At 41.9% G+C, this 26,741-nt stretch overlaps 1 protein-coding gene and 1 long non-coding RNA gene across 2 annotated transcripts; one reads left to right on the top strand and one right to left on the bottom strand.

Annotated features, from left to right (window-relative positions):
- The first annotated feature begins 780 nt into the window (after nt 1-780).
- Nucleotides 781-24,213, top strand: LOC308586155 (uncharacterized protein). Its single transcript, XM_081192431.1, has 10 exons — nt 781-901; nt 1,227-1,417; nt 3,795-3,905; nt 5,529-5,606; nt 7,358-7,733; nt 9,399-9,420; nt 14,866-14,965; nt 15,647-15,730; nt 21,969-22,046; nt 22,578-24,213. The coding sequence occupies exons 2-10, from the start codon at nt 1,237-1,239 to the stop codon at nt 22,952-22,954; spliced, it is 1,407 nt and encodes a 468-aa protein (XP_081048557.1). The 5' UTR covers nt 781-901; nt 1,227-1,236; the 3' UTR covers nt 22,955-24,213.
- On the bottom strand, nt 7,734-11,513 carry LOC308585616. Its single transcript, XR_014007541.1, has 3 exons — nt 11,049-11,513; nt 10,753-10,883; nt 7,734-10,508 (listed from the first exon to the last, which is right to left on the bottom strand). It is a non-coding gene; the product is annotated as an uncharacterized lncRNA (long non-coding RNA).
- Nucleotides 24,214-26,741: the final 2,528 nt, after the last annotated feature.

Here is a 26,741-nt window from a genome sequence, read left to right as displayed (position 1 = left end):
TGATAATTTTATCTCTAATAATATTTTCCACCAATTTACCTAGAACTGATATTAAGCTAAATGGCCTGAAATTTCCTGGCTCTCCCCTTCCTCCCTTTTTAAATCAGTACATTGGCCACTTTCAAGTCCTCAGGTACAAAGGCCAGCATGAGGGATATGTTCCATATTTTTGTTAGATGATTGGAAATTTCGCATTTGAGTTCCATAAAATGTTTTTGGTGGACTCCACCTAGACCCAGTGAGTTGTTAATTTCTAATTTGTCAATGAAACTTTAACTTTCTTCTCTTGTCTCTTTTAAACCGCTTGTATCCTTTGAATAAGGAGATAGTTCTTTGGAATCTCTTTTGTGGAATCTCTTCTATATGTTTGACAAACCCTTATGTTAAGGTTACCTCCCCTGTGGAATGTCAGGACAGGGTCCTTCACTCCATGTTCCTGCAGTGTGTTGCAGGAAAATAGTTCCAAAGGATGAAAAGCATGATGTGTTAACTGTAAAGGGATTGAGTTTCATGTAAGTCCTTCAATTTTTTGAATGGCATTCACCCTCCCTCAATGCGTAAATCTTTATATCTTTTTATTGAGGTTTTGGTTCTTTGGAATCATCCTCTTTATTCCTGCAGATTTTCCTCCACGTTTTGCTAAACAAATCTTTAGATGTTTCCCACTCCTGTTTTCAAGGGAAATGTCATCACTTTGTCCTTCATAATATCTGAAGTATTTACCAAGCAAATGGAGTGCATTAATAAAACAAGGACTCCTTCAAACCCACCCTTACCAAACTTCCATCTACGTCCACAAGTGTATATCAAATTTCTACTTGAGTATGAAGCCAGCTGTGCAGCTGCACTGTATAAATTGCATGGTCTGAAACCTTCTTTCCTATCCAGGTGAAACACAAGGGTAAGTTGACTTCAGTTAACATTTAGCGGTCAAGATTACCGGCTGAAACACCTTCATCATCATCATCATCATTTGGAAATATTTAATCGCAACATCTTGTATCATCATTATTTTCTTTTGTAATATTGACCTTCGTCTGTCTTTGTTCGAGATGAGCAGTGGGGGGGGGGGGACACCTCGAATGACCGAAACAAAAATTATTTAACATTTGAAGTTTCACAGTTTAGAACTAATGGCTTTCACTATTTTTTAATGAATAATATGACTGAGCTCATTCTGAGAGAAATGCTGTGCTATTTTAAATGTATGCTCTCTTTTTTTACAGCTGGTCAGAAATGAAAGTCTTGTCCCAGTTCCTTCATGCGGCAGTAGTAGTCACCGTTTTTACTATTCCGTGTCTTGGACAGGCAGGAGAAAAATGTGCAGGAGTTCCAGGCATCCCGGGGACTCCGGGGTCAAGTGGGGTCCCTGGGAGAGATGGGCGTGATGGGATGAAAGGCGACCCGGGACCACCAGGTATCAACTTGTTGTTATTATAATACAAAGCCTAGTATTAAAAATTGCTGATAATGAACTAGTATTGCATCTTACAGACACCTGATTGTAGACCAATTCATATCAGTGTTCAAATAACGGAGTGTCAAAAAAGGCCCAGCTCCTTTATCTTTTGTGATATCCCCCTTAATTACAGTTTTCAGAGAGCTATGGGGAGGGAACATGATTTGGGTAAAACTGGGGTGGGGATCAGGGACCATTAAGGATCCCACAAACAAGGTGCCCCATGATATTCTTGTAAAGAAGCTGGTAAAATGTGGTCTTGACTATGCTACCACTCAGTGGATTTGTAACTGGCTGACTGACCGAACCCAAAGGGAGCTCATCAATGGTTCCTCTTCATCCTGGAGAAGAGTGACTAGTGGGGTGCCACAGGGTTCTGTCTTGGGCCCGGTCTTATTCAACATCTTTATCAACGACTTGGATGATGGACTCAAGGGCATCCTGATCAAATTTGCAGATGACACGAAACTGGGGGGGGGTGGCTAACACCCCAGAGGACAGGATCACACTTCAAAACGACCTTGACAGATTAGAGAACTGGGCCAAAACAAACAAGATGAACTTTAACAGGGAGAAATGTAAAGTATTGCACTTCGGCAAAAAAATGAGAGGCACAAATACAAGATGGGTGACACCTGGCTTGAGAGCAGTACATGTGAAAAGGATCTAGGAGTCTTGGTTGACCACAAACTTGACATGAGCCAACAGTGTGACGCGGCAGCTAAAAAAGCCAATGCAATTCTGGGCTGCATCAATAGGAGTATAGCATCTAGATCAAGGGAAGTAATAGTGCCACTGCATTCTGCTCTGGTCAGACCTCACCTGGAGTACTGTGTCCAGTTCTGGGCACCACAGTTCAAGAAGGACACTGACAAACTGGAATGTGTCCAGAGGAGGGCAACCCAAATGGGCAAAGGCCTGGAAACGATGCCTTATGAGGAACGGCTAAGGGAGCTGGGCATGTTTAGCCTGGAGAAGAGGAGGTTAAGGGGTGATATGATAGCCATGTTCAAATATATAAAAGAATGTCATATAGAGGAGGGAGAAAGGTTGTTTTCTGCTGCTCCAGAGAAGTGGACACGGAGCAATGGATCCAAACTACAAGAAAGAAGATTCCACCTAAACATTAGGAAGAACTTCCTGACAGTAAGAGCTGTTCGACAGTGGAATTTGCTGCCAAGGAGTGTGGTGGAGTCTCCTTCTTCGGAGGTCTTTAAGCAGAGGCTTGACAACCATATGTCAGGAGTGCTCTGATGGTGTTTCCTGCTTGGCAAGGGGTTGGACTCGATGGCCCTTGTGGTCTATTCCAACTCTATGATTCTATGATTCTAAACACACACACACATTCATCAATTTGATCATGAGAGCTCCTTTCCACATAAAGTGGGCCTAAAAAGATTGATGAGGGCATTCTCAGGATACTGCCAAAGAGAACAGCTGGCTGTGAATTACAAGAAAACTAAAGTCATTGTGTTTTCAAGAAACTATGGTCCCACTGGTCTCTAGTAATGTTCAGATTAGGTCTGCATAACTTGTGACCCACCAAAAAGAATTGAAAACTGACTCACCAGAGGTTTGCAGGACACAACTACAACATCTCTGACCAATGGCTGTCCAGCACTCTCTGCTCAAATACATTCAGTGAAGAAGACCCACTACATCCCAAGGCAGATTGTTGCACTGCCATTTGGAAGTGCCTCCTAGTATTTCATTTCTCCTAATGCTTTAGGACAGAGAATAAGCCTACCCCATCTTCTGTGTGGTAGCCCTTCCGATATTTGAAGACTGTCTTCATGTCTCTCCTTATGCTTGGTCACAAATAAAATTGGATTGGGTAAATCGATTTATCAAGCAAATAAAAAATGTTAACTATGTGAATTATCAGGCAATGCATTCAAGAAAGGAGATTTCTTAGTTTGGTTCTACTTTTGTACTGGAAGGATGATTTCCTGAATCTTTCAAAAAAAATACTTTGGGAAAGAAAGAATAACTAAATTGTTCCTTTTTTATGTGATCAAAATATTCAGTGAGCAGCTAAGAGGTATTCAGTGATTTGTGTGCACACACTAAAAAGGTTAGCTGATGTGTCATCATATTTCATTGCCCATGAAATAAGGTTTTTATGTCTTCAGGGACAAGAGATACTATAGTAAGATTTTGGTTTCTGAGTCATCATTCCAAGGAGATTGGACTATGGTATCGAGTTACGCAGAGTGTAATGCAATCTGCTTCCTTGAAGGGCACCTGCAGCCTTGAAATTATTCTTTAGTCTCCACTTCTATAGTGTACCATTGAGGAGTGCCTTGTATATCTTTGTTCTTGTGTTTCCTTCTAGGTCCAATGGGCCCTCCTAATGGTCTGCCAGGTGCTACTGGAAGAGATGGACTTCCTGGTCCACCAGGGCCAAGAGGTGAACAAGGAGAAAAGGGAGAGAGAGGCCCAGAAGGTAAAAAGGAATTGCATAACCTATAATATAATAGCCAGGAAAACTGTTGTGACAAGCTTCCCTGTACACTTAGGCGATACTATTATTAATTACCTTTGGGGATAAGGAATAAATTTGATCCATTTCACATTACAGCTGTGAACTGAAACACAGTCATCTTTTGACATTCACTCTTCCCCGAATTTTGTAATATAAGTCTAGCCAAGTAATGTACTGTGTACAAAAAGCATATACTAGGGAAAAGTGTATATAAAGATGTATATATTCATGAATATGCTTGCAAATATACATTATATTCGACATTGCTTCACAAAGATGTGTATATTAGGCAATCCATATACAGACAAAATACGTATCTTAGGCTAAATTTGCACCAAAATCCTGGTGAATTTTCGTGAGGATTTTTTTTAAAACGATAAATAAATTACAAACTGATGTAAAAAATGTGCAGAACTGAAATTGAGTATGGAAAAATCAGAAACTGAAAGGAACCAAAATTGAAACCATCCCTAATTGCCTCAAAGCTAATGTTGAATCGACTCAGATAAATGAATACCCCAAGCATAATAAAACACAATCCATGCTATTATAAAGGTAAGGGACTAAGCCTCTTCATCCCTGTTTGGCCTTCTACAAAGACTGGTCTGTGCCTAGGACAGCTACAAGATCAAGTAAACACAGTGCGGACAAGGGCTTTCAATCTGTTGGTGAAATATCTGGCTCACTGCACAGACACAGATTAATTTGTCAATTACACTTTGGTACAATGTCTCTTGAAGTTAAGCATATGCCTTATGCATCATGCTTCAGAGACTGATTTTCAAAATGATACCAAACTGTTTGATTGATCATACGGTGGTACCTCAGGTTACATACGCTTCAGGTTACAGACTCTGCTAACCCAGAAATAGTACCTTGGGTTAAGAACTTTGCTTCAGGATGAGAACAGAAATCGTGCTCCAGCGATTTGGCAGCAGTGGCAGCAGGAGGCCCCATTAGCTAAAGTGGTGCTTCAGGTTAAGAACAGTTTCAGGTTAAGAACTGACCTCCAGAACGAATTAACCTGAGGTACCACTGTATAAGATTTACCCCAACGTCCTTTTGAAAGGTTCATGCTTTGCTTGGAATTACTTTTGATTGAGTTAGCTCCACCCTCATGTATATATTATCAATAGGCAGCTAATTTAGGACTTAAAAGAAAGGGGAAAAAATGAGGATGCACCACAATTAGATTAGGCTTGTTCAGAATCAATGACTTTGAAAGTGGATTAGAATTCATGCAGGATACCTGCTACAGATATTACACTCCCATTTGTGTTCAACTCATTGACTCACCTATCATTGGACAAAATAAAATGCATTAACCGTTTTATAGGTTTTTATTCTCTAGCTTAAAACTAAATGGTGAAAGGGAGATTTCTGTCTTTGATATGCTAGGAATAAATCTTACTCCAGAAGGGATTTTTCGGTGGTCATTGATAAGATCAACAAATGGGCTGAATTATTCCTCGCTGAAAAGGAAACACATGTCCTTCAAAAATGATTTACAGCAAGAACACTGGATTTGCTGTAGCCAATGAAGCACAGCTCAGCTCAGTTTTTTCCTCTTATTTTAATTGACAGGCCGTCCTGCTTCCCTTGATCCAGAAGTACAGGAAGTCCTCAGAAGTCTGAATCAAAAAATATTGAGGCTTGAAGGAGGTAATCTCTTTGTTTTTACCCTTCCTAATACTGCTGAAAACCAATGTTAAGAATCACACGGGAGATCCTGACTTATTTTCTTTTGTGTAACTTCAAGCGACAGCTTCAAGAGAGTTAAAAGTGGTTTGAGAGAAGCTCACTTCCCTATTGCATTCACACATTTATTTTTTCTCTCTGCTGCCTCTAAAAGAACAAACAAACAAACAACCCCTACCCTGTTTACCAAATGTGAACATAAGGTGTGCGTCCACACCAGAAGGAGCAATCCCTCTTTCAAACTATCTTGGCAAGGGGTAGGGAGAGAGAAATTCTATTGCCTATCACCAATCAAAATTTAACATAACACCAGTCTTGAAAAACCTACATTGGCTCCCAGTACGTTTCTGAGCACAATTGAAAGTGTTGGTGCTGAGCTTTAAAGCCCTAAATGGCCTCGGCCCAGTATACCTGAAGGAGCATCTCCACTCCATTCGTTCAGCCTGGTCACTGAGATCCAGCGCTGAGGGCCTTCTGGTGGTTCCCTCCCTGCGAGAAGCAAAGTTACAGGGAACTAGGCAGAGGGCTTTCTCGGTAGTGGCGCCCACTCTGTGGAACACCTTCCCATCAGATGTCAAAGAAATAAACAACTATCTGACGTTTAGAAGACATCTGAAGGCAGCCCTGTTTAGGGAAGTTTTTAATGACTGATGTTTTAATGTACTTTTAATCTTTTGTTGGAAGTCGCCCAGAGTGGCTGGGGAAACCCAGCCAGATGGGGGAACCCAGCCAAATTGTTGTTGTTGTTGTTAAAGCTGAAGATTGTTATACCCCCCCCTCAAAAAAACTCCTGCAATAATATGAGAGCTGGTTTTAGGAAGTGGCCTGAGCCACACTTTTCGGATTAACATGCAGATTAAAACCTAGCTGCCCATCTGCTTTTGCACTTCCATAATATGTCAACACAGTATTTGGCTCAAAAATAATCATACAAAAATCAGTTTGTTTGTTTTTAATGTCCATTTTGAGTTAAAATACATCTAGGCTGCAAACTTAAGTCACTGGGGAGGGGTGGAGCACTGAAGGGGGTTGATCATTCAATGCCAATTGGGCTCTCACTGAGCCAGGAGTGATCTTGCACTTCTTCTCCCTTCTCCAAGTCCCTCCCCCTGCCCCCCACCCACCCCGTCGCAACACCATTGCCTGGGTTGGTGTAGCTTTCTTTCTGGTTTGGGGGCGAGTCAGGCGACTGAGAAAGCATTTGGTTCCTCAGATCCAAGTCTTCTTTTGGGCCCCTTCTGGCTCTATTGATATTGGTGCTCTGATGTTCATAGAGTAAGGGCCATGGGAGTTTCTGCAGTAGCAGAAATGAGGAATCGGACATCGAACCTCGCTCTTTGAGGTTGGAGCTCTGTCCATCTTTACAAAGGGAGATCTGGTGGTTTCTACGGGGCTTCAGGACATCCTCCCTCAATTTGCATTTAGAGAAAGAAAGCATTTTTAAATATAGATTTTAAAATGTATTTAAATGCACATTTTGTGCATTTATATGTTTTTTAGAAAAAATTGAAATGCACAGTAATGTGGATGATGTGAGATTGAGACAACACACAAAAAAGTAATATGGCCTGGAGAAAGATTGATTCACCCATTCCTAGTTTATACCTGCATGTTCTTCACTTGGTGCTATAAAATGTAGCAGTGGCTTGCATGCATCATTTTTTGTTGCCATATAGTACAAAATGGATCACCATGATTTTTCTTCTCTGTTGCAGTGCTTCTTCTCAAAGGAATGATAAACAAAGCAGGAGATAAAATATTTGCCACCAATGCAAAGGTAGTTGATTTCGAAACCATACTTCAAACATGCCAGAATTCTGGGGGTTCTGTTGCCAAACCCATGAATGAAAAGGAGAATGATGCTATTTTGGAAATTGTGAAAGAGAAAAACCAATATGCCTACCTGGGAATTAAGGAGAGCCCTATTCCGAGAGAATTTGAATATTTAGATGGAATGGCTGTCAATTATACAAACTGGCGTCGATATGAACCAAATGGCAAGGGAGCTGAAAACTGTGTTGAGATGCAAACGGATGGATCCTGGAATGACAAAAAATGCAACCAGTATCGTCTCGCTGTCTGTGAATTCTAGTCAGATTCCTCCACCTACATTACAATCCTAAACCAACAAAACAGCCTTGGCTTCTGGGAATTGTGGTTCTGCAGATACAAATCAGATTTTTATATTTTTTTTACCCACATCTGCCACATAGAATCAAGAAAATTAGGATTTCCATGCTTAGGAACATTTACAAAGATTTTCTTTTTTTAAGATTTATCTGTTAGATCTAAAGCAAAGCAGAATCATTGATGTTCAAATGCATATTCAAATATATTGAAAATGCGTGTGAAGTTATGTGTTGTCTTTCGTGATTTTTGCATGGATTTTTGGCTTTCAAGGCACAGGTGTAGCTGGCAATATTCCACCATCAGTCACAAATAAATAGATCTCAGCATAATTTCCTAGTATTTCATAAAACATCTAATTGGTATTTAGTAAGTATAAGATGTGGTATATTTATCCCAACTAGACAAATGAATAATGGAACATGAACCACAATTCTCCTCATGTGCGATTCTGATGCTTCTCAGTTAGTCAATATCCTAGTGGTGCAGGGATAAAACTGCTATCACATTTGCAAAGCTAAGCAGGGTCCAGTATGGTTTCAAATTGAATGGGGTACCATTTGTTGAGCTTCCTGCATTGCAGGGGGTTGGACTAGATGATGCTCAGTGTCCTTTCCAACTCTACAATTTTCTGATTCTACTATGAGAGTGATGACAGTGATTCCCAATTCCAGTCACAATAGCCCTCAATCAGGAAATAGTACCTTACACCATTGCGAGGAAGGACAAGGGCAGCAGTCATGTGACTCCCCACCCCCAATATTCTGAAATGGTGCAGTCCAGGAAAAGCTTGTTTTCCTGTGATTCTGCTATTTGGATTAAACCAGCCCTGAGCCTATTGGGAACAGGGGTTTAAACACACTTCTTTAGCACTTGCGCATATGAGTGTCTAGAGCAGCAGCTGATAACAGCAGATGTGTGACCCAATATGTTATTTCATTATGTTTACAATGGCCAGTTAATGGACAGCTTAGCCTGAAGGAAGGGTGTACTTGGAGGACTTGCCTGTCAATCATTAATAAAATGTATTGAAGTAGCAAGGATGAGACTACTATACTACACTGCACAACCTTTAAACAGCCTGCAAATGTTGAAGGGCTCGCTCCTTCAGAATGTTGAATGTTGCATCCTGATATATCAAATAATGCTGTGCTTTTGATGATGATTATGAGTCTCCTTTTTTTTCTATTTACACTATTTCAACTCAAAATTAAAATTAAAAAAACAGACCAAGGGAAGAACACCCCCAAGAGCTGATGTGAATTCTTGCCTGGCAAAGTCAAAGCAGCAGCTTATGCTACCAGGATATTTCTTGCATAGCCAGCAATCTGAGTTCAGTATTTCTTCAGGGACACTTGTTTTAGTATCGAACTAAAACAGCAATAGATTTTGATTTCCCGTTACCTTGGGAAGATATGCTGCTTTCTTTTTTACTTTCTTTTTTAAGGAGCCTTTTACAGGCCAGAAAGTTTCCATTTCATCTTTCGGAGAAAGAGAGGAAGGACGGAAGGAAGACAGACAGACAAAAATTGACAGGAAAATTTGGATTAAAAAAATGAAGTGTTCTATACATCTGTCTCAGCAATTGTAAATAGTTGTGCTGAAGATATGTTATTGCTGTACCTGCAGTGCTATTTTACTAGAAGAAGAGGTGCCCAAACTCATGATGAACGCCTCCCTTGTTCTCTTAGAATGGCAATAGTGACCACCTGAGAGATGCTGGAACGGAGTTATGGAGTGTTCTGGAGAGTTCCGGTTGAGAAAAAGCCCTGTGCACCTACCTGGAGTTCTGTTGCAGCAGCTATGGAGATGTGTTAACCATAACCACTCTAGGTGACGTGTAAACAGGGCATTAGTGACCTTTTGGCTCTTCAGGAACAACAGAGACATAGGTGGGCAGCCAGAGGTTTTAAAGGGCATCACAATTCCTGCATGCATGACTCCCATGACCCTACTCAGTGAACACATGAATAGTGAACATATGATGGAGGAGAGAGAGCACGCCTGCTGTTTCCACCCACAAAACTGAGCCAACTCTCCTCCAAAGTCTGCGCATTAGAAAAAGCTAATTAAATATTACATGTATAATCGGTAAACAGTATTTGCCGAGAGGAATAATTTCCAGTGGAATGTTTGAGAAACAGGATGTTCGCTGCATTGAAGAGTGCTTGGGAACTTGTCCAAGTAGTGTTGCTTTTAATGAGAGGAATTCTATTATGAGACATTATTTGTAAAAGGCTTAATTCCACACTGCAGAGAGAGCAGAGCTTTGTTTACAAGGTGCCTCAATACAGAGAGCTCTGTACTTGGAGAACTTATATATGAGGGCTTTCTGCCTAGCCACATATGACTCAATTGAGTAATCTAAAATTGTTTCTGAAACTAGATCCCAACAGATACAGGCTGAGAAGTGGAGGCTGCAATCCTATATACGGTTTACCTGGGAGTAGGGATGGGGTTCATTGCTTTTCTCAGTCTGCTTTTGTGGCTTTGTCATGGTTGCTTGGTCCATGACCACACTGAACTGCTCATCCAGTGCTGGCTTATTCCGCAGCCTGAATGCGGACATTGAACTTGGTTCTGTTGTCGATCTTTACCATTTTGGCTGAAAAATTGTTAATACAAATCATCTGCCCCCAGGGCGCACAAAGATGGCTCTTGTGCTTTGAGCCACCTCATAGCAGAGTCCTGTCTTAGTCTCACAGTGGGATCCTGTCTTTGGACACAAGTGCCACTGAACTCAGTGAAACTTACCCCTGAGTACAAAATAAAAAAAATCCTTCCAGTAGCACCTTAAAGACCAACTAAGTTAGTTCTTGGTATGAGCTTTCGTGTGCATGCACGCTTCTTCAGATACACAGAAGTGTGCATGCACACGAAAGCTCATACCAAGAACTAACTTAGTTGGTCTTTAAGGTGCTACTGGAAGGATTTTATTTTATTTTTATTTTTTATTTTGACTATGGCAGACCAACACGGCTACCTATCTGTAACTTACCCCTGAGTAAACATGCAAAGATTGTGCTTTGACTCTTTGATCCTTTGGGGCAGTTGCTGTTTTGCTTTCTCTGGGGGTTCCCAGTGTTTCTTAAAGCAATAGTAAGTTCTTATAATCTAAAATGCTGGGGTCATAAAATACTATATCAAGCAGTATTTCAGAAGAGAGGTGCAGCCCCTTCCCTCTGCCCTAAAATAACAAATATTTTTGCTTGCGTTAGTGTGTGTGTGTGTGTGTGTGTGTGTGTGTGTGTGTGTGTGTGAACAACATTTGTATCCCACTGTTCCTTATATGGTGGGAGGCTGTGGTGGCACTATCTATAAGCAGCAGCTCACATCAATATTTGAAATATAGGTACATTGTCTTAACAAAGCAATTTAAAAGATGGCTAGAGATTGTCTTAGTCATTTAAAACCACTAAAATCTATAGGATCAACACCTACCATTTCAAAGCAGGTAAACTCAAAGCTTGCTTTAAATGCAAAGATGGCAGAAGACAGGCAGAGAGAGAGTCAATTGGGCATCCATTGGAAGAAAATCCCATACAGTGGTACCTCGGGTTAAGAACTTAATTTGTTCTGGAGGTCCGTTCTTAACCTGAAACTGTTCTTAACCTGAGGTACCACTTTAGCTAATGGGGCCTCCCGCTGCTGCTGCGCTGCCGCCGCATGATTTCTGTTCTCATCCTGAAGCAAAGTTCTTAATCCGAGGTACTATTTCTGGGTTAGCGGAGTCTGTAACCTGAAGTGTCTGTAACCTGAAGCGTCTGTAACCCAAGGTACCACTGTTGTTTCTGCATGCAGCCACAGAGCTGGCTCTTTCTCTCGTGCATCCGGTCTTACCCAGCCATAGTCAGAAAACAGGGAAGAACCTTCCCTTCAGATAATGGTAACATATGATAAAAGGTCTTCATATACAGTGGTACCTCGGGTTACATACGCTTCAGGTTACATACGCTTCAGGTTACACACACTGATAACCCAGAAATAGTGCTTCAGGTTAAGAACTTTGCTTCAGGATAAGAACAGAAATTGGGTTCCGGTGGCGTGGCGGCAGCAGGAGGCCCCATTAGCTAAAGTGGTGCTTCTGGTTAAGAACAGTTTCAGGTTAAGAACGGACCTCCGGAACGAATTCAGTACTTAACCCGAGGTACCACTGTAAATGTTTCTGTTTCTGTAATCTTACTGTAATCCAGACCTCACCTGGAGTACTGTGTCCAGTTCTGGGCACCACAATTCAAGAAGGACACTGACAAACTGGAACGTGTCCAGAGGAGGGCAACCAAAATGGTCAAAGGCCTGGAAACGATGCCTTATGAGGAACGGCTAAGGGAGCTGGGCATGTTTAGCCTGGAGAAGAGGAGGTTAAGGGGTGATATGATAGCCATGTTCAAATATATAAAAGGATGTCACATAGAGGAGGGAGAAAGGTTGTTTTCTGCTGCTCCAGAGAAGCGGACACGGAGCAATGGATCCAAACTACAAGAAAGAAGATTCCACCTAAACATTAGGAAGAACTTCCTGACAGTAAGAGCTGTTCGACAGTGGAATTTGCTGCCAAGGAGTGTGGTGGAGTCTCCTACTTTGGAGGTCTTTAAGCATAGGCTTGACATCCATATGTCAGGAGTGCTCTGATGGTGTTTCCTGCTTGGCAGGGGGTTGGACTCGATGGCCCTTGTGGTCTCTTCCAACTCTATGATTCTATGATTCTATGATTCTATGATTCTATACACACACTTTTTTTGTTTTTGACTGGGAAGAGTGGCAAATCTCCCAAGTCAGTTTTTTTGTTATGGCTTGTGTGTGTGTCTAGGGGCGAGGTCTGTTCCATGTCTGAACTAAAACCCGGTTGGACATAGTATAATACCCCTTAATTCCAGAGAAGAACATAACGGTGGTGGGTTATTGGTTGACATTGTCTGAATGTCAAGATGGAAAACAGAGTGTTTGACCTAGAGGAGCTGTATGTCTCCCTGTGTTGAATGTTCTAGGTCAGGTGTGTCAGATTACTAAAAACCTTTTCATAGGTGTAGATTCTACATCATGTGGGGAAATAATATATACAAAGGTTGTGTGTTTTTATAGAGATCTACTGAGAACAGCTTGTAGCTTATGTGCACTATGTCATGATTTGTCCTCCCCCCTCTCCGAAAATAGCACTGGATATATCATTATTTATTAATTATATTAAGTTGTATGGAAACCCTATATTTTGCAAACAATCCTCAGCAGAAATATTTTTCAAAGGTTCATTGTCCTGCTCATTATATTAGATCTTATTTCAAAAAGTTAGGGAATCAATATGGGCTGTTGACCATTCCGTCTTTTATGTAATGAAGCAACTATGCAAATAAAATGGAGGGGGATAAATCAAGTTAAGCCAACCGCTATCTAACATGAACATATATATCAAATAACACATACTATAAATGGACCCTTTTAGCGCTTCTGCAGTACTCGGTGTTGGAAGAAGAAGGTAAGTCATACTGCTCTGTTTTAGGCTGAAATCCTATATAAGCCCCATTTAACTTCATGAAATTTCTTATATATGTGGATTGTGTTGTTAGTGTAGCATTAACATTTCTCAGGTTGCATGCTTACTTTGGAGTAAGGTCATTGGACTCAGTTAAATTTACTTCTGGGTAAAGATGAATAAAATTAGAGTGCTCTTTTAGATTTTCCCTCTTCTTTCAATTCATTCCAATCAAATTTTATTGAGAATATCTATTTATTTTTGAAAGCATTTATATATAATGTTTTTAAAAGCTCTAAGAGCGTCATAACAACCATCAGTAGAGAAATCCTATATAAAGAAGACAGCTGCAGGCGAGAAGGGCATCAGTTCATCTTCAAGAAAAATACCATAATAAATGGATCCTTACGGGCACTTACTTCTGAGTTGTGCCACCATATTCTCACAAGGAAGTTAGTTTATTAATGTAAATTTTACAAAGATGAGCAGAACCAAAAGCATATAACAAGTGCATACTCCATTGGGGGCAGTGGCTAGGTTTGCCTTTTACGAACTCCATGCCACCTAGCAGCCAATAACACTCAATAGAATGAGTCGGAGATGAAGGGTGGGAGCAAGCAAAGCTGGGCCGGCTTCTCAAGGCACTAAAGTAATACAATACAAAGTTGTGACTAGCATCATCATTGTTTAGCTTCCCTGGCCATAGATAGATAAATAGATAGATAAAAAGATAGATAGATAGATAGATAGATAGATAGATAGATAGATAGATGATAGATAGATAGATAGATAGAGATAGATAGATAGATAGATAGATAGATAGATAGATAGATAGATAGATAGATAGATAATAGATAGATGATAGATAGATAGATAGATAGATAGATAGATAGATAGATAGATAGATAATAGATAGATAGATAGATGATAGAGATAGATAGATAGATAGATAGATAGATAGATAGATAGATGATAGATAGATAGATAGATAGATAGATAGATAGATAGATAGATGATAGATAGATAGATAGATAGATAGAGAGAGAGAGAGATAGATAGATAGATAGATAGATAGATAGATAGATAGAAAGATAGATAGATAGATAGATAGATGATATAGATAGATAGATAGATAGATAGATAGATAGATAGATAGATAGATAGATAGATGATAGATAGATAGAGATAGAGATATAGATAGATAGATAGATAGATAGATAGATAGATAGATAGATAGATAGATATAGATAGATAGATGATAGATGATAGATGATAGATGATAGATAGATAGATAGATAGATAGATAGATAGATGATAGATGATAGATAGATAGATGATAGATATAGATAGATCGATAGATAGATAGATAGATAGATAGATAGAGATAGATATGGTTCCATGTTATTCTTTTGATTGTAATTTTTTTCCATTGATTTTAATATTGTCATTTTATATTGTTGTAACTAGGGATGGGGGGAAATACAATTCAGTTTAAAGGCAAACCTACCCAATTCACACTATCCAGAAGCAAAACGGTGAAAAAGGAAATAACAGAATAAAATTATTGTGATGCACCTACACCTGATAAATCTCTCTCCCCACCCCCACCCCACTTCATTTAGCTGATTGAAAAGGATGCCTTCATCCCAGTTGGTTCATATCCTCGTGGCAGTGGCTGCTCTGCTTGTAACCAGTGATGCTCAGGAAACATGTCCACAACTTATAGGTAAGCTTGGATATAATCAAGGGCCTAGGAGATGTGAGCAGGAGGATGTGAAGTGTCTGCGTTTCACAACTGAATTTAACAGGAATATGTTCAAGAGAAAATGATTTCCACATTCTTAAAATCCAAATGCATGCTTTATATGGAGTAAAACTGGAAGGTTACTGATTGATTACATGGTCATATCAAAAGACACATGAATCTGGACCATGTGGAAAGCTGTACCATTTGGACCTGTGCTTTTTGGGATTCCCTCCCTGCTCCCCTGGTAACAGCTTCCCTAGATTGCTTCTACATCCTATTCTTGTAGTTAGAGTTTGCCTACAGGACAAACTAATCCACATCTGTTATGGATGTGGAGCCAAACCAAATACTACAGACAAGTAACCTGCTTATCCTTTCCCAGCATTTCTCCAAAATGTACAAACTTTCTTTTTAACTAAAAGGCAATTGACATTATACAGAGGGATAAGATTCTAGTGTGTTTCTGCAGACCACCTATAAGGTGCTGTGCTTGTAATGCAAATGTTTGAAACCCCTCAAAAGAGAATTCCTTCTTTGTTGCATTTTGGTCAGTTCTAATTTGTGGGGAACGTTTAAGTAGTTCTAAAGATGAATGTGAAATGAATGCAGACGGTCTTTAACGTGTGTGCCAGGTTTTCATCCTTCTATTTTTCACTTCAGCAGGTCCTCCAGGTCCTCCTGGACACCCTGGACCACAAGGGTTAAAGGGCAGACAAGGCGAGAAGGGAGATCATGGGATACCAGGTGACTATGGGTATCATCTTTAAAATAGCATTTTAGTCCAAGTGTTTGCCTTCAGGTAGATTTTACATGCGTGGAGGTTGAACAAGGAACTGTGTGCCTCTTGCATCATATGTCCTACCAGCTCCTTCCACAACATATGCACATTTAGTGCAACGTCTAAAAAGATAAACCTACAAACTGTACGCACCTGGTCTCTCGTATGACTGGAAATCCTAGTCACACAAATTTATGTTTGTAGGCTCCCTTTTTCAGAGGTCACACTAAATGCTCGGATGTTGGAGTGGAAGTGACGAGCTGTATGGAATCGGGGTGGAGCCAACAGACATAGTCCTACTCTCCCTAGCATGTGCTTCTTCCAGTCCTAGGATAAGGCTTGGAGATACTTGGAGCTGCCACCTTGCTGAAGCTAAGCAGGCCAAGGTCTGCTCACTGCTTGGATGGGTGACCACTTGGCAACCTCATGGATGCCACAATGGTTTCAGTGATGGTGGAATAAAGGCAGGATACAACTGAAAGAAAATAAAAATTAATTTGCTATGTGCATGGAGGCAAAAGTCTGATTCGGATCTTTGTGCTTGTCTAAGGTTGAGATTAGAGATGTTGGAAAATTTCACAGTAATTGAACTTGAATGCGAGTTTTGCCATGTTCACTCTTTGCCAGTGTGGTATAGTGGTTAAGAGTGGTAGTCTCGTAATCTGGGGAACCGGGTTCGCGTCTCCGCTCCTCCACATGCAGCTGCTGGGTGACCTTGGGCCAGTCACACTTCTCTGAAGTCTCTCAGCCCCACTCACCTCACAGAGTGTTTGTTGTGGGGGAGGAAGGAAAAGGAGAATGTTAGCCGCTTTGAGACTCCTTAGGGTAGTGATTAAGTGTGATATCAAATCCAAACTCTTCTCTTCTTTGCCAATTGTCCAAGCCACTCAGGTTTCATGCAAGTGCTAACAATATTTTATGGTACTAGATTTTTAAAAATAATAATAATCATGAATTTAACGACAATGATTTTGAACCCTGGCTATTATGCTAATGGTGCTCTGTTTGGTGTTTGGAGTTACTGTCCGAGCGGATGTGATGAAATGTATATTCCATTGAACTCTGTGTTATTGAGGTTTGATGGTAGCCATTAATATTCATATTAATATTCTGTCTCTCTGCATATATTATATGATTGGGATGAGGGGGTAAGGTAGTAAAGCTTAATAGTACTAGTCTGTGCTTTTTTCCTAGAAAAACCATGAAGTTGTTACAGTAAGTGACACACTTTACTACAACAAAAGAGGTGCAGGTACTGAGTACCCCTGAGTACCTCCTTAAAAAACCACTGGCACTAGTACATAAAGGAATTTGTGTGTGTGTGTGTGTTTAAAGAAATAATGGTTCTCTGATCATCTCCCAGAAGTAGCTGAGGTAATCCCACCAATGAAATGGCTCGCTAATCTGCAAAATCATAATTGCTTAGACATTAATGCCCCGAGGAACAAAAGTATCATAACCAGACAGAGGAGCCTGGAGGAGAGATGGCAGTGGATGGAAGCACAAATATGGCCTATACTGTAAATTACTACACTGGGTGTTGCATCCAGCATAGTTCACAGTCACAATATGAAGTTACGATAAGGACGCATTATAAGTACGGGAGAAGAGAGCACAGCACTACAAGGCTTAAAGCATGGGTAGGCAAACTAAGACCCAGGGGCTGGATCCAGCCCAATCGCCTTCTAAATCCAGCCTGTGGACGGTCTGTGAATCAGCGTGTTTTTACATGAGTAGAATGTGTCCTTTTTATTTAAAATGCGTCTCTGGGTTATTTGTGGGGCCTGCCTGGTGTTTTTACATGAGTAGAATGTGACCTTTTATTTAAAATGCGTCTCTGGGTTATTTGTGGGGCCTGCCTGGTGTTTTTACATGAGTAGAATGTGTCCTTTTACAGTGGTACCTTGCAAGACGAATGCCTCGCAAGACGAAAAACGCGCAAGACGAAAGAGTTTTCCGTTTTTTGAGTCGTTCTGCAAGATGAATTTCCCTATGGGCTTGCTTCGCAAGACGAAACGTCTTGCGAGTTCTTGCAAGTTTGTTTCCTTTTTCTTAAAGCCGCTAAGCCATTAATAGCCGCTAAGCCGCTAAGCCGTTAATAGCCGCTAAGCCGCTAAGCCGTTAATAGCCGCTAAGCCACTAAGCCGCTAATAGCCGCTAAGCCGCTAATAGCCATGCTTCGCAAGACAAAAAAACCGCAAGACGAAGAGACTCGCGGAACGAATTAATTTTGTCTTGCGAGGCACCACTGTATTTAAAATGCGTCTCTGGGTTATTTGCGGGGCAAAGGAATTCATTCATTTCCCCCCTCAAAATATAGTCCTGCCCCCCACAAGGTCTGAGGGACAGTGGACTGGCCCCCTGCTTAAGAAGTTTGCTGACCCGTGGCTTAAAGTAAAACTACATAGACAGGGCACAACAACACAATTGAAGACTGAGCAAACTTTAAAACTGGCAAATAGTAAAACAAAGTGTTTTGTTCAGTTGCAAACACAAACCCCATTAGATTCCAAAAATATAGAAAGAGGTATGTCAGAATCAATGGGACACTGCAAGACAAACAAATCACAATACTCCTGGGGCATCCACCTGGTTACTTGTTGATGGGCAATGAATAACAGAAGCAGTACAGTAAATAGCGATACCCATTACATAAGCAACGCTCACAACACTGTCAGGAGAGCTGGAAACAATAATGTTATTTTCGCAAAACACCAGGTCAGGCCAAGATCGTACAAATTTAACAAAATGCAAACCACAGCCGACTGAGTCTGAGTTAGAATAAAATGATGAAATGACAGAACATCAAACCCCATGCCTAGTGGGGATGGCCACCTTCTCTGGTTTTCACTAAGCACTTTGCCCCTTAACTAAATCCAGTGATAGGTGATCAGTCTCAATAATAAGGTGGGCACAGACCAGCAGCACATTATTATGAGATCATCAATTCCAAGGGGGAGACATCACGTGCTTTACTTTACAAATTGCTGAGGCAGCTGCTGGACATTCAAAGCACATCTCCCCTCCCTAAAGGACCCTGGGAAATGTTGTTTGGCCCTCACAGAGCTACAACTCAAAGCACTCTTAACAAACTACCATTCCCAGGATACCTGGGCAGTGCATTTTTCTGGGGGGATGCAGGGGTACGAACACCCCAAAACATTTCGTGAATCTAAGTTTGGCCTCATTGAGGGGCAGTATTTCAATATAGGTAGGAAAATGAGAGTACCCCTAAACATTTTTTTAGAAAAAAAGCACTGTACCTGGGTGGGTGGGTGGGTGGGTGGGTGCTTTAAATATGTGGCTTTGTATACAGCCTAAGTCAGGGGTCAGCAACCTAAGGCCCATGGGCCAAAAACGGCCTGCGGAGGTTGTTTGACCAGCCCACAAGCTGCCCCCAAACTGAGCCTCCTGCTCTCATGCTACGCTAAACGACGCAGTGCGGCACAGGGACTCGCTTCTGTGGGGTCAAAAATTGCGTGTACGCAGACGCCGAAAATCCCGTGTGCGATCCAGCCCATGGAGGGATCTCTGCGGGACCAATCTGGCCCAGGCAAGATAAACCTTGCTGACCCCTGCCCTAAGTGCTGCAGAAGTCTTTCTCCCAGCCACATGGAAAGATAAAAGAGCAAGGAACATGAGACCCGTGAGTGTAGGGTGGCATATAAATTTGATAAAATTAAATAAAATAAATACTTGTGCTTCTTCTAGCTTGCAAACATAGCACTAAACTGTGGCCTAGTGTGAACTGACTTGTGGTTCCCCCCCCCCCTTCACTTTTATTCATTTGTTATTTTATGCACGCACAAAACCCGCTCCCCATTTTCTCACCTTCTGGTGGATGCACTCCTTAATCTTTCATCTCCTTTCAGTACTGTTGATGTTTATAAAATTATAATTTTTAATTGCCCTTGGCTTCAGCGCACTTAAGCTACACAATGTTCCTTAGGCTATGGTCCAAACCTCTGGCTGGAAGTGGCAGGGCTTAAGGGAGTGGCATAGGCACCGCCACATCCACAGCCATCAACCAGGGCGGAAGGAGCAGGGAAGATGCCCAGATTGGGTCTGTTGCTACATTCCCTGCCCCAAAATGCTTGTTTCAGGGCTGACTTGGGGTGTTCCTCACCAGCAGGGAGCGAGCAGGGCTGACGGGCACCGTCACCTCCTCCAGCTCAGCTGTTTAGTGCTCTGAAAATGTAACGAATGTTTCCAGAGAGAGTTTGAGAATCACAGCCAAGCTAAATGAGTTTATGGGAAAGTTACAGGGGGAAAGCACATATAATCCCAATGAATAAGGCCATAAAAAATGCGAAACCATAAACCTGCTGTGAAACACAAGGTCATCAATCAGTCTAAAAGCACCAAATATTAATTATTCTTTTCATTGCCCCGCAAGAATCCTGGTGAACTAGAAAAGTAATTCCAGCTCTGTTCGTTAGTTCTGTGCAAATGCATATTCTCAGCATCAAATTCCCACTGGACTCGATAATATATAGCCAGGCCACTAGAGGGAAGCATAAGCTTTAAAACTATCCTCTTGCAAAAGTCATTCTGCAAAAATTGTTCCGCAAGAATATTCAGGGTTCAAAGCTGACAATAATTGAACAAAATGAATTTTTCTGCCCGAATCAGGTCAACACTCCAGACACAACACTTCTTTGGTTTTAAAATCTCAGTCCATCAGCCAGCTGCTATTCCCTCCAGGCTTCCTCTTTATCAGTAAACTGATAGAGAAGAAGAATAGTTTTCAAACTATCCACCAAGGAATCCTCTTTTTCCAGATTGATTTGTCTTCTCAGGAACCCCTGAGGATTTGCAGAGAACAAGTTGATACTGATATTATCATCAATATCATCAGTGATGATGGTGCAGTGTAGAATGCTCCTCAGTCGCTAGAGAATGAGACTCCAAAACTCGGGGCTGTGGGTTCAAGCCCCACGTTGGACAAAAGATTCCTACATTGCAGGGTTGGACTAGATGACCATTGTGGTCCCTTCCACCTCGACAATTCTATGATTCTATGTTCAGTATGCAATGTCAGCCATGCCTTATTTCAGGATATTCCCTCCCACCAACCCCCCACTCCCCAGTTCCCCCCATCCATGAGCCATGAGGCATTCTGTGCCCACTGAGCATGCTCAGTCCACATCAGGCTATGGGGCTGGGTTACCTCTCAGGCATCCCCCCACACACACAAATATATTTTTTCTACATCTGCAAACTTTGGGATACACCCAGATATACTGATTATTCCCTCTTGGTTCTCTGTAACCCTGCTTTGGCTGCCATAGCTGCCCTAACCCAGCCCTTGAATACAAAATTAGTATATATTCTGGGTGGAGCACAGAGAGTTAAGAAACGCCATAGTGTACCAGTAGCAGCAAAAATGGACGCCTTCATTTGACCCACCAGCAATAAAACATATCTCTCCCCTATCAGACTCTACAGCCACAGCAGGCGCTGTAACTCTCCAATTATTAGACTTTGCCCCTGAAGACACACTCTTCCATTGTCTCCTGAGACAGTCGGATGCCAACAACAACAAAGATGTGCTCACACAATGATTCTGGAGAACATCCTAGGACAGACATCTTACACAGAGTGTGCAAGGCATGCAGCAGACTTCTGAGGTCTCTATGTGGCCCCACATTAAGTGAATGAATGCAGCAGTCCATACTAGAACCCTCTGCAATACACATCACAGTTATGTTGGGCAATCTGTCTTTTAAAGAAGCTCCTCTGTCATCATTGGTGTTAAAAAGATCTGATAAAGGTACTAGGTGTGTAGTCTGAAAACTCCTGGGTTTTATTGGCAAGTGCAAACTAGGCATGTTTACTCAGAACTGTAAATTCCAGTATATTAGGGCTTACTCCTAGGTAAACATGCATAGGAATGCTGCCTGAATAAATAGTCAGACAAAAACAGCATTTTCTTTCCAATGTATAAGAAACATTTCTCACCAGTTCATAATCTGGATAACAAATATATCACAAGTCCATTTACTGCAACAAAATGCATTTATTTCAGATGAAAAACAAAACCAATATGCTTGGTGCACTTTTTTTTAATGTTTTAACACCACTTTTATATAATCCATTCCTATTCAAGGCAGCTGTTAAGAAAAACTGTTATCTCGTCTTGTGAATTTCAAAGTACCATACAATAAAACAAAATAAATTAATAATTGTCACTTTTGTTCACAGGTCTGTCTGCATCGGAGGATCCTAAACTGCAAGATGACCTTAAGGAAATCAAATACAGAATCACCATAATAGAAAGAGGTACCTTTTTTTTATTTATATCATTGCTTCCTTCCATAAGGTGAGGGGGGACAGGGCTTAGTGAACTGGGAGAGTCTGTGGCAGAGGGGAGTCCAGAATGAGAGGCAGAAACTGAAGCAGGAGAATGGGAGGAGGGAGGCCAAGAGGCAAAGATGAGTCAGGCTGGTGAACAGTCATGGGCATCGTCTCCTCTTGCTGCAACCAACTCCTCTCCCCCTGGTCTCCCAGAACCAGAAGAGACATGAAGCAGGAGGAGCAAAGACAAGCACGCAGATGCAGTCTCTGATTGCTGGGAGGGTGGGGTGGACTCTGGAGAGAAAGACAGCTTTGGGAGGTAGGAATCTTTAGTCTTAGGAACTGATGCATGGGGCAAGACCTACTGAGAATCAGTTAAACCAGACTCTCCACCAAGCCAGTGCAGATCCTGTTCTTGGTAATAAAGAGTTAACTTCAACATGCACAGTGTGATTTGCTACTGGATCACTCCTGTCATCTAATAGGACTAATCGGGTCTTCCATTTTGTTTTTCAGCCTTGGCTTTGAGTGGAAAGATTGTAACAGTTGGCAGTAAAGTGTTTGCCAGCACTGAAAAAACGGCTGATTTTAACAATTCAGTAAGAATCTGCAAAGCAGCCCATGGCACCATTGCTTCTCCGACGAACAAGAAGGAAAATGATGCTATTATGAGCTTTGTTAAATCCTTTAACACATATGTTTACCTGGGCATTACTGAGGGGCATGTTCCTGGGGAATTTCAGTACCTGAACGGGGAGTCCCTGAATTATACAAACTGGTATGAAAATGAGCCCACAGGGAAAGGGGCAGAAAAATGTGTTGAAATGTACAGTGATGGCACCTGGAATGATAAACGGTGCGATGTGTACCGCCTCACCGTCTGTGAGTTTTAAACTGAACTGTCAGATATCTTAATAAAGGGTGTTGGGTGTTCTTTTTAGGTTCTATGTAATTGTGGGTTATAGCAACTAATCAGATATGTAACTTGATAAGTTGTGATTTTTCTGTGTTCAGAAAGGGAAATCAATAAAAGCACAATGCATTGCTTTCATTTATGTTTTCTGAGTGCAAAGGATGAGCTAAACTAACTGGGTCAATGTCAGTTTTGTTTAGATGAGGAATTGGAATGTCTGAGACATGACTGAAAACGTGATAATAAATAGGATGATCAGTTAAGAATTAGAATTTGTTGCTAATGTCGTTACTGAGGGGGGAAATCTGACTAAGACATAAATGTGTGTCCACAGAGTATGTAGGGGGAGATCTGAGCTGGGCTGAGCAGATGCTAATGCTGGGGTGAGGTTCCTTTTTTGTTCAATTCGCAAACCTACTTCAAAATGAACATTATAAAAATGGTGGCAATGACCACTCCCCACATCAAATGGGGGGTGCCTTTTGCGTGGTCGCCTGCAGCCCCCCGGATCCCAGTGCGGCTCCTGGTAGTTCGGACTGGCTTCATCCTCCCCAGGCTGGATACCTGGAGGTCTCCGCCTACCTCAGCCAATCGCCCAATCCCGCCTGGGGAGGCGTTGCCAGGGGATCAGCCAGGTAGGGGGAGGGACCACCCTGCCCACACAATGGAAGGTGAATCTTACCTGTGAAGCATCACTTGGCTCCAGAGCTTCTCCCACCCTGCCCTCCCTCAGTTAAGCCTTCTTTTTCAGGTTAACCTCTTCTCCACAGGTATGCAGGCACTGCTGTGTCATGGTCGCTGTTGAAGGGCCGGAAAGGAATTTTCCTGCATTGGCAGGTTTTGCCTTTCCTGTAGCAAAATGTCACAACTTTGGCAGTTTCAGGCCTTGGGCGGAATCCTTTAGTCTAACTTCCTAAATGGGGGGAGGCGTGAAGCAGTGATCCACGCCCCCCTTGAGGGAGTGATCCTAGGGTTCCCCATTAAAGGGGTCTTGAGGGGAGGCATTGGCCACACACCGAGAGGTTGTCATTGCTCTCCCCTGCGACGACGGCGAAACAGGGGGCAGGCTCTCTGCTTGAACATATGTTCTCCAGAGCCAGCCCAATCCCCACACATTCTGGATAACCCTGATGTCTCCCAGATCCCCGGCTGGGGACTGGGAAGGATAAACGCCCAATGCCTGAGCCAAGGCCTCCCTACATCTGAAACTTAATAAAGTTGTGGGCAATTTTAATCCCATAGCATGTTGTCTTGAGTCATTATTCCACTCGGGGGTTGCCTGGGTTGGGGGGACTCTGCCTGTCCCCGCAATGCTTTGCAGGGTCCATGAAGTTCATGCCTGCTAAAAGCACAAGCCTGACTATATATATTTTTGTTCAGTTGGCAAACCTACTTCAAAATGAACATTTTAAAAATAGTGAAACAGCTTTGCAGGGTAGAAGCGCGCTTCAAAGGTAATACATCGGAGCTACAGGTGAGTCAAGGTGAGGGGAAAGAGGACGTGATGGAAAACATTATCTTAATATCATTTGTTTCTCTACAAGCCAAATAGCAGGTGTTTTCCACCGGTTCAGTCTGTGCCAGGGCAAAGCATTTCTGTTATGGGTGATTCAATACTGCTTTAATTTCGTGGCACATAAATCATCCTTCCCCTTCCATTTTGTTGATGCCTGAATTGTTTACTCAGCCTGGGATTTACAACTGTTTGTTCAAGGTAGTTGCTGTGTTATTGAATAGCACACTTCCCCGGCTGGACACGCTGGCACCTGTGTTGGTATTTGCATAGATATTCAGATTATTAATTTTGGCAACGCTGTGCATATATCCCCCCTTTTCTTGCCTCTACAAAATTGTTTTACATTCTATGTAACTAAGAATGGGCACCAAGGAAATTGATTCCTGCAAAGGCCAAGAAGACAACCAGCCTCTTACAGACCTTCCAAGGCTAGATCTACACTGACCTGTTTAACATTATTAGAAGAATATTAGATATGTCGTTCTAAAATGTCACATACTCGTTAATTAAAACTTGTTTACTTTAGGTTTTTCCCCGTCAAAATACTGTTTCCCTGCTGCTGGTTGCTATGCTGCATTTTAATAACACATTACAAATGTTAAAAATAGGATGTCGTGTCCATATATGTTATCAAAACCATTCCTTTTAGAGGACATCTGAAAGCAGCCCTGTATAGTTTTATTGAGTTTTTATATACGATGGAAGCGACCCAGAGGGCTTGGGCAACCTAGTCAGGCGGGGTATAAACGGTTCATCATCATCTTCCTAGCTTATTTCTCACAGCGTTAGCCACTACATTGCTAAATTAGGAAATGTGGAAGGGTGGGGGTTTTTTTGCTTCATAGACATAATACCGTAACCATCCGGTAAGGGTGACAGATGGGAGGATAATTTAGGCAGGTTGACTATTAATGATACTATTCAAAAACGTCTATTATTGTTTATTATAATACGGCAGGGGTTGGTGCAGTGCATCTTTGTAACAGAACTAGAATCTTAAATACATAGGCACCTCCTCTGAGTCAGACGATAACAACCCTACAAAGGAGGTTTTCCTTCCCTCCCTGCCTCATTCTAGGAATTCCATCTGAAGCAGGCTTATCAGGCAGTTAAGTCCTTTAGAACTATGTGGAAAACTACTTTCACACATATAAAAGTATCCCGTCAAATCCTAGGATTACCAAAGAGCCCATTAGGTATGACAGCAGCAGGGTGGGGAGCGCTTTTATGTGGGCTCCTCCAAAGACATGGCCACACTGGGGGTGAAGCCAAACTCCTGGAGAATCACAGCGCCTGCTGTGGCTGTAGAGACTGGCAACTTATAACTGCTGCCCCCTGCATTGTTTTTGCTGCGTTAGCTGCACTGAAGTGACTTCCCCGGGGTACAAGCCTGGGCAGTATGTATGGAGGTCCTCGGCTGCGCAGACAAGAAGACCCCACTCTTGGCCTCACTGATGTGGTCCAAAGGAAAACAGAGCAATACGTTTGGCACCAGCTTGGCTGCAGGAGTTGCCAGAAGGAGGCATGCAAAGCACCATCCAACCATCTTAGGGACTCCAAATTTGTGTAGGGTTTGCTCCTTAGCCTTTTTTTCTCCTAAAGATGTCCCTCAAAGCAGCGAATAGATTGAATTTCTACATCAGCCAAATTAATATACAGATTAACTGAACGACTAGTGCTTGCTCTCATACCCTTAGGAGCAGTATGGTGTACAGGCGAAGCTTTTCCCAACACAATAATAAACATGATCACCAGCTAAATGTCTACATTTCAAGATGCAGTTATAGACTGGACTTTGGCAAGCTTAAATAGACTGATCCGTGCCAGAGGGAGTAGGGGAGTAAATTGGGATTTTGTTTTTGTATCTCCCTCCTTTTGTAATACTGGAAATCAATAAAACAGTAATCAGCTGGAAAGTTGGCAACGCTAAAGATGCGTGCAATTTTCAGTTAGAAATCTGAAACCGAATCACAGGCAAAGTCCAGCAAATTCAGCAGTTGTCTTTACAGCTCCTGAAAAGTAATTGGCTCGGCGTACACAGCACGACATCAATTATAGCAGCATCCCCGCCACCTCCAATGTAAATGGCTTTAACGAGAATGTACCAATGACTCATTTGTCCTTCTCGTAAAACCTCTGAGGGGTGCAAAGCCACCTTGTCCAGTTTGTATTTCGCCCAAACTGTGGGAAGCAAACAGAGCAGGAGCAGATGGAAAGCTGCATGGAAATTTCCCTAAATGGATGGTGTTGC

The sequence above is a fragment of the Podarcis bocagei genome (genome assembly GCF_964188305.1).
Source record: "Podarcis bocagei genome assembly, chromosome: 4".
Taxonomy (NCBI): Eukaryota; Metazoa; Chordata; class Lepidosauria; order Squamata; family Lacertidae; genus Podarcis; species Podarcis bocagei.
The sequence above is the reverse complement of the archived record's forward strand: the minus strand, read 5'-3'. Positions and strand labels throughout refer to the sequence as shown.

Coding starts and splice junctions, on each gene's coding strand:
- LOC308586155 (XM_081192431.1), top strand. CDS start 1,237: ATGAAAGTCTTGTCCCAGTTCCTTCATGCGGCAGTAGTAGTCACCGTT. Junction 14,966..15,646: donor AACATGTCCACAACTTATAG/GTAAGCTTGGAT, acceptor TTTTCACTTCAG/CAGGTCCTCCAGGTCCTCCT. Junction 22,047..22,577: donor AATCACCATAATAGAAAGAG/GTACCTTTTTTT, acceptor TTTGTTTTTCAG/CCTTGGCTTTGAGTGGAAAG.